Genomic DNA, 8,578 nt, shown 5'->3' on the forward strand with positions numbered 1-8,578 from the left:
TGCCACGTGCTCTTTAGACGTTGGCTTAGCTCATGCTTCGTGACGAAAGCTATAGGTGGGCCCTTCACCGGGTCTCCTTTTTATTTGATACACAAAGCTTTCCTATATTAATTAACATCTGAAGAATTCTATATTTAACAATTAACATCTAAAGAATTCATTAATTAACATCTAAAGAATTGATCAATAGCTACCTTAACTAATTAACAAACAAATTTCTCATAATCCAGTCAAAAAATTAATTAATTAACATCTAAAGAATTCTATATTTAACAATTAATATAAAAATAACTAACGATTAAAAACGGGGAAGTCAAAAAAGGATGCAGAATAAGACAAAGAAGAAGAAGAAATAGTTAGGCAGTGGTGGAGGAAAAGAAGAGGAGGTGGCTAAGTGAGTGGGTACTGGGTCGAGTGAGTTTGTGTCTTTGTCCGTTAGCTTTGGAAGGATATGGCCCCTGTGGGGCTATGGGCCTTTTAAATTATTCTGGTTTTTTTTTTCCAATTTATATAATTAATCTGATCGTGTTGACTATTCATTGGAACTGAGATACAATCCGGCTAGTTTTGAGTTTTGAACTCAAAAATGTTCAAAATTTTACCTAAAGCTTTCCTCATTATCTCGTGAAAAATAAAAAATCTCATCATATCATCATCTACCACGGCCTGGGCGAATCCAACTAAAGTCCAAGAGAGGATATTTTTTATGTAACAAAAGACTTGTAATTTAATGATAAGAGTGTTATTTGATGAATTTAAAATTTTAGTTTAAATTTCAATAACCACATTATTTTATTTTTTTAAATATTTTATGGAAACTACTTAGAAAAATTATACTTTTACGTATTTAAAATATATAATTTACTAATATTATTATTTAGAATTTAAAAATAGTAATAAAATTTGAGTTTATGAGACTTAAAATATATTCAAGTGAACATTAAAAAAATTTAAATTAAATAATTTTTTAAAATCAAACTCCCCCTAATTTAAATTTCTAGGTCCGCACTTTTACCATGAAATTTTATAAGAAACCCTCATAACTAACTGCTGCGTTAGTTAAATAAGTTTTTCCTTTCCTTTTACAGTTATAGACAAATAATTCACAGATTATAAAACTCAAGTCTGCCACACAATATGAACAAGAATGAGATTACCCCTGAAGAGAACGAAAACGACGTGTCGTTAACAGAATTTGTCAGAAATCACAAGTGCATGATCCTTTGCCCGAATGACGGTCTGCACGCAACCAATGATATAACAACTTACAAAGTTGGTACTTTACCAAGTTGACTAGTGGAACATTCTAGACTGAAGAAATGACAAGACTCCCCCAAAAAAAAAAGAACTTTAATTATTTATTTATTTAACTTTTGAAGAAAATGGAAAAAGGTGGCAATTGATTGCAAGTTGCAAAGTGATGTAATTGTAGGTGGGTTAATTTTGTCCTGCACCCGACTGTTTCAACATTTTTTATCACGCACCCATATGTTTTAAAAATATTCACTCCATACTCAATTCTGTTAATTTGACCGTTATGTTTAACGGAACTACTTGAAATTTAAGTAAATATCCAAAATACCCCTTATCTTGAATTAGAGAAAAATAAAATGAGATAAAATATTAATTTAATAATTAATATTTACATTAAAAAATTTTATTTAAAGGTAATTAATAATAATTTCATCAATTAAATTATCAAATAAATTTAATTTATCATCATCAAATAATATTTAGGATATAAATTTTTAAATTTACCCTTTGACCGTTAGAATAAACGGTCAAATTAATAGAATTGGGTGTGGAGTGAGTATTTTCGAAATATATGGGTGTATGGCGAAAAATATTGAAACAGTTGGGTGCAGGACAAAATTAACCCAATTGTAGGGGAACAATTTTGATGGAATACGCAATAATACAGGATAAACCTGGAAATAGCTCAAGAGCTTATTTAGCCATCCCATGCATTCACAAGCCTACAATTATCACGGTTCGGGTGCCCTCCCTTTTTCCTGGAAATAGCTTTATTAAGACTACCGACTCCTGCAATTGCCGAGAGAGCACTAACCAATGTAGGAGCATTAGGTGAAACACCACCTTTCAACATGGTCCCCAACAATTCCAAAGCCTTCATAAACCTCCCTTTTAACCTAGTCTCAAATAATTTCAGCCCAAAAAAGGATCTTCAATTCGATAAGAAATGATATCATCTATTTTTTTTTTTAATTTGGAAAATGTGGTTGTTAATTGATAGTAGTGTTAACTACAATTTCCACTAACTAGAAAATAACAACAATAAAAAGAGAGAGTACAATTGTAATTAACTACAATTTCCAGTAACAATAAAATAACAAATAACAACAACCTAAATACAAATTGTTGATTTCTTTGAAGGAGAAACTAATTGTAATTAACCTTGAAGATATTGAAGCAACTGAACGCTGGATCACAACAAATATGCTCTACTTTACCTACCCCCTCGTATTGATAATTGTACCACGAATTGTTGTCCCGTGCATGTGAAGAAATCCAACAACCCATTGTCAAAATTGTATCTGAAAATGTAAAAATCAACAAATAATAAAAACAAGAGAGCATATTCCGGATTGCTAGATTTAGAGAACTTATACAGGATAAAGCACCAAATGTAGTTACAAGCCATACAACATAAATCATTCATAACTTGGCGGAACACCTCTTTCACAAGGCCAATGAAAGAAATTAAACAGATTAACTAATTTCGCTTGATTCCTTTCCAAAGCAACAATCAGATTGAGTGCATAGACAAAAAAAAAAAAAAAAAAAAATCCAGAACTATGACTATAACACATACATTGCCATCTTATTATCACACACTTCAAAACCTTCATCAAAGTAAATTTTTACTATTTTTAACATGCTTTTTAAATAAATAAAAAGATCGTAGCCTGCTTGTTAGCTTGATTTATGAACTTTGCATAGCACCAAGCATTTAATGAGTTATTAAACACTTAATGAGGTGTTGGGCATGTAGTAAGACAACGATCACTTACATATGTACACTTAGTAAAATGACAAGCAATTTCTAATATGTCGAGCGAATGGTGATTTCATATACTTTATTTACCTCACAGTATTCACTCGAACAAACTTGAATATTTATCTAAACAATTATTTGGAACAACATATTTGTATTTCACCATAAGCTCATTTGATATTTTTTTTTTAAATGTTAATGTTAGTTACTAGTGTCATTATTCCGACAGTAAGATTATCTCCTATCTTGGTCTCTTATACAATGATGTTGCCTATTGACTTCTTGTTCGTGTTAGCTTTACTTTAACTAAATTTTGGCTTATCTTGTATTTCCCAATCTGATTAACGGTTATTATTGGTTGTATCACATCGCTCCAATAATTCTCGATTGTATTGTATCATTCTTAATGCCAGTTGTTACTCGTTATCTCCAATCATTTCCATGACACGTACTGCTAATTCTCTTCCATCAGTCTCAGTGCTAATTCTCGGCCATCTTCTACTAATGTTGGTGCTAGCTGTAATAGATTTGACTTATAATTTTAGTTATATATTTTAGATTTGGGTGTCGATTTGTTTTGCTTTAATTTGAATGCATTAGTTAACTTTTTTTTCTTTTTTACATTTTTAATTATGGAATCAATTTAATATAAGTGTTTCATGAATTTTTGTTTTTTTTGTTATATGCAGTTAAAATAATTTTGATAATCCTAGTAAAAAATTTGGAAAAAAAAAATCTAAGCTTATAATTTACTAGTTAAGCTCAATTAGAGTTGGCATTTATCAGCTCAGTTCCGGTTCATTTATCAGTTTTTCTAATATATGTATATTTTTATGTTTTTACGCAATTTAATAATTGTATGGCATTGAATTATTTTATTTCCTATATCGTGCTATGTGGCATTATTTATTATAACAAAATAATATCACTTTTTTGATTTGGTACTAGTTATAAAAAATTGAATCGAGAATGGAACTAGAATTTTAGTTGGGTTCTCAGTTCGCATTTTTCAATTTTTTTTTGCAATTTAAAACCGAACCGAAATTGAAAGAAATCGAACTTAACTGAACCAATTTTTATTTTTAGAATTGGTTTGGTTCTATCCACCCTTAAGCTCAATTGATATGTAAATCAATGTCAATGTTGTGAGCTTAATTCGGAAAAAAAAAAAAGAAGAGGAAGAAGTTTTAAGCTCAATTTATGTGCAAATTCTCATATGAAAAAAAAAATTCAATCACTGGATTCAAATTATTTTGAGTGTGTAAATAAATTTAAAATGAGTAACGCTAGAAAATTAATTGAATGCAATATTACTATAAAACAAATGTTTTGAGCGAAAGAAATTAGGGTACAAACTAAATATCCCAATTTATCGTTGGCTCCATATTAAGCAAATTAGGAAGGTAAATTCTCTAGTGAGCATAAATAATGTAATTTCAATCCTATATTTGTGTATATGTTGACATGGACGGTTGGGAAGCTTGTTATTGTTTAATATTTTATTTGGCGAAATAATTTGAGATAAAATTTTGGTGTTCAAATCATTATTTACTGCATAATACTGGTACACAAATTACGCAAAAGGAACTAAGATAACTAGGCCAACGCGGTAACTACAGGCCCAATGTTCAATCCATTTAAACACTTGACGCGGCCCCATTTACATAACCTGGCTGAAGCAAAGAGCGTGGTGGGATGGGAACAATTTAATCCGAGGATGGAGAATGCGAAATTGTACCATGTCCATGAACTATCCAAGTTTCTAGATTCTGGTATTTACCGATTCGAAAATTCAAATGCGGTTTTCATCGACCCGGTTCGTGTACTCAACCGATCGTATACTCGATTCAAGGTTTCTCCGTCTGCGTATTACTGCCGTTTCTTCGAAACCAATGTTTGTTCAAATTCTAAAAAACGAAAACGGAAGCAGAAGAAAGCTCACATGCTCAACGAAAGAGAACTTGCTGCCGACCAACGCCACCGGGTAATTAAACTATTCCCTAATTTTACATTTTCCCGCCAATTTTGCTTTCGTTAAAAACGACAGTTGTGCTGATTTGGTTCACGCTTTTCTTGCAGGAAGTGAAACCATTGCTACTGATAGCACATGAAGCTCTATTAGCAGCTATTGATCTTTTAAATTTTGTGGGAAAATTAAACGGAGATTTTGGTTCTTCAATGAAATGTGGTGTTGAAGAATCATTTATTGAGCTTGGGAGAGTGTGGCAAGCCCCTATGTATGAGATAACTCTCAATTTTAATCAATGTAATAAATCAGAAAATCTTACTACTGTACAGAAGTTTCTAATTACTTTAATCGACAGTTCTCTTTGTACTACTCAACTCTGTAGCTTCTTTAGTACTTTTGTTAATGGATTTTCTTTAGCATCTTTAATGAAGCTGTTTGTCCAATTAAGCATGAGTTTTAGATTATTGAATCATTTATTATTGCTTTCACAGGTTCTGTTATTGATCAATTTCGTGAACCAAGAGTGCTTCCTCTATTCAATAACTTGGTCGCTAATGAGACTGGTGATGATGTAGAGGCGGAAATTCTTGACAGAACATATATATTACCAAGAGAAAGTTGTTTCTTCATGGTATGTTATTAGTTTTGACCATTTATGTTTTCTTTAAGACAGAATCAGAAGTAAATATTGAAATATTGTGTATTTTTAATTGTATTGTAGTAATAATTGATGTGTGGAAGTTATTTTTTGTATGACTATTGTTAATACTTGAAAGAAGTTTGTCTTACATGCTTTCTTGTTTTATCTTTTATCATGATGAAGTCTGATCTGGGGCAGATTCACAATCTTATTCCTGGTAATTTCTGCTTACGAGCTTTTTTTTTATTTGGCGCGTTTGTTTCCATTTATGCATGCAACATGGTTTTTACTGGCAAAATCTTAGGCACTCTGTAATACTGCCATGAAAAGTTGATTGACAGCTTATTGATAAAAATATAATTCTCCTAGGGGACACAGCTCCATTTTATGTTTACTATTGATTGTTAACATCAATTATAGATATTAAATGTTGAAGGCAGTCATGGATTTAAACCTCCAGCAATTTGTTTGTGCCTCATGGAGACTCTTATACTATTCTTGACTCTTCAATATGATCTAGTTACCCTTATGATCCATAGCTCCTCTGCACTATCATATAGAATTCAATTAGATGCCAGAGAAAGTTTTAGTTTGTGCATCTAACTTTTATTATCAACAAAGTAATCTTTACTTTTTAGCCTTTTTTTTTCCCCTCTTGCAGCTGACTCTGATTGTGGCTTCAATCTTATAGTCATTGATCCTCCATGGGAAAATGGAAGCGCTCGTCAAAAATCAGTGTACTGAATCAAATTTTTATGTGATTGAAATTGGGATTTTGGATGTTGGAAGTTTTCTGCTGATAACTTATTTATGAATTTTCTTCATTTGCTTTGCGTATCTAGAACTTCCATGTCAATGGCAGGGCAGTTTCAAGTTGCAACATTTCTCATTTCTATTAAAGTCAAATATGAAGTAATTTTAGGTTATAGATACCATATCCTGGAAAATTGGGCTGAATAATTATGTTGATGTTATTTCTCTTGTCACTATAGGTACCCAACTCTGCCAAATCGGTACTTCTTATCCCTCCCAATTAAGCAACTTACTCATTCAGAGGGAGCACTTGTTGCCTTATGGATGACCAATCGTGAGAAACTGCGTGATTTTGTTGAGAAAGAGCTGTTTCCCACATGGGGAGTCAAATACGTGGCCACCTTTTACTGGTTGAAGGTGATCTTTCCCCTTTCTCGTTCTCTTACTTTGGTTACAAATTAATAACATTCCTAAATCATAATGACAATTGTCCAAGTACTCAAATGCTGCAGGTGAAGCTAGATGGCTCGCTGATTAGTGATTTGGACCTCTTTCATCATAGACCCTATGAATACCTTCTTCTGGGTTACTGTTCTGGGGTGGTGAGTCTAACAGTGGTAACGCGCATAACTGTGATTTTTAACCTCTTGTCAATAAGAAAAATTTCTTGCAAGGTATTATTTTAGTCCTTATGCCTTTGATTATTTTTGAGGTTGCCAGCTCTGAACACAACTCAACACTTCAAGCTGTGAAAGGTAATCAAGTCATCATAAGCATTCCGGGAGATTACTCGAGGAAACCTCCAATTAGAGGTATTCTTTTACTGCAATTAAAAGCCAATGAAAAACTGGAGCTCTCTTTTAATTTTTTTTTTTATATTTTTCTCCACATGCACCAAATATACTGTACCATGCGCTTATCAGATTGGCAATTAACTATTCCTCTAGCAAAATTATGTTCCTGTTGTTTGATTATTATCTTATTGTTTTCTGATATCTTCCGTAATAATTTTTTTTTTTCAATTTTTCGTTTGATGATCCCTTCAAGATTATGATTTATGAGTAAATATTTTGACTAGACATATTATTGTGATCTCTTGTTTTAACGTCTGAGAAACCAATAATCTTTTATCAACATTTACATTTTGTAACTTTTTTGGTTATTCCTTGCTATTAGAGTTGCTTCTGGAGCATGTTCCTGGGCCCAAGCCTGCTCGATGCATTGAACTATTTGCCAGAGAAATGACAGCTGGGTGGTGTTCTTGGGGGAATGAACCTCTTCACTTTCAGGAATCAAGATACTTTCTGGGAGATTAGATGAATAATAATCTAGATGAAGGTTTTTTTTTTTTTCTATTTTTTCTTTTTCAGGGATTTTGTCTTTGAATTTGTGTCATTCCTGTTTTTAAAGAGATATGGGTTGACTACGATTTGTTGGTGCAGCTGATTACAAGATTCCAGATACATGTGGTGTGACAATAGAGATGATTGTAATAATGATTTGTACATAGAGGGCAGGAAACATGTCATTCTGATTTGTCATTTGACTGTTTTTGTTGTCCTGAGTTGCCCACTTAAATGCATAATTAAAATATCAACATGATACTGTTGTGAACCTGTCCTTGCCTGCTTGGTCGAGGAGTTTAGAAATTTCAGCCCTGAACAAGTACATTATATTATCTTGTGTATGAATCTTCTGATTCCAACGGGAAGCTGTCTTGCTTGAGCCTTGAAGTACATAAATGTCTTTGCAGGCATGGCATGCCTGGAGCTGGACAGCTTATTTTCATTCCTTTTCTTCGTGACTCAAGTTAATCATGCAACTATTGATCGGAAGCTGAAGATCCAAGAATCACATGTATGATTTTGATGGATAAACAAAGCTTGCTTGGTGTTTTCAGCCAATCACTCGAGATAGTGCAGCGGCCTCGGGTCTCGGTTCTGTACTTTTGTTTCTCTCCCGCTCAAGTAAGTGACTTCTTTTAGAACATCTAATTGATTTCACAGTTTATTGGACGACAGCTTTCGTCATCATTAATCAACAGACAACAATGCCCAAACCCCAGCAGCAGCGATTGAGTTTTAGCGAGTAGATTGATTGAAATAATTGGTTAGAGTTGTGAAAATTCAATAATGACCCAATAACAATCAGAATGGCAAGTGCTTCGCCTTTTATTGTCTATCTTCTCAAAAATAAAATA

At 32.6% G+C, this 8,578-nt stretch overlaps 1 protein-coding gene across 5 annotated transcripts; it reads left to right on the forward strand.

Moving 5' to 3' along the window:
* The first annotated feature begins 4,670 nt into the window (after positions 1–4,670).
* LOC102622541 (methyltransferase-like protein 2) lies at positions 4,671–8,578 on the forward strand. 5 transcript variants are annotated; one of them, XM_006473396.4, is made up of 10 exons: positions 4,671–5,000; positions 5,096–5,282; positions 5,477–5,616; positions 5,809–5,842; positions 6,287–6,362; positions 6,618–6,795; positions 6,891–6,995; positions 7,091–7,190; positions 7,555–7,716; positions 8,132–8,578. In XM_006473396.4, exons 1-9 carry the CDS (start codon positions 4,734–4,736, stop codon positions 7,692–7,694), a joined length of 1,227 nt encoding a protein of 408 aa, XP_006473459.2. In that variant the 5' UTR covers positions 4,671–4,733; the 3' UTR covers positions 7,695–7,716; positions 8,132–8,578. The 5 variants fall into 5 exon arrangements, 3 of the variants coding, with proteins under 3 accessions (XP_006473459.2, XP_006473458.2, XP_006473460.2); XR_370216.4 differs by lacking the exon at positions 8,132–8,578 and having other exon boundaries at positions 6,891–6,980; positions 7,099–7,190; positions 7,555–7,611; XR_003064717.2 differs by lacking the exon at positions 8,132–8,578 and having other exon boundaries at positions 7,099–7,190; positions 7,555–7,597.

The sequence above is a fragment of the Citrus sinensis genome, chromosome 5 (assembly GCF_022201045.2).
Source record: "Citrus sinensis cultivar Valencia sweet orange chromosome 5, DVS_A1.0, whole genome shotgun sequence".
NCBI classification, from domain to species: Eukaryota; Viridiplantae; Streptophyta; class Magnoliopsida; order Sapindales; family Rutaceae; genus Citrus; species Citrus sinensis.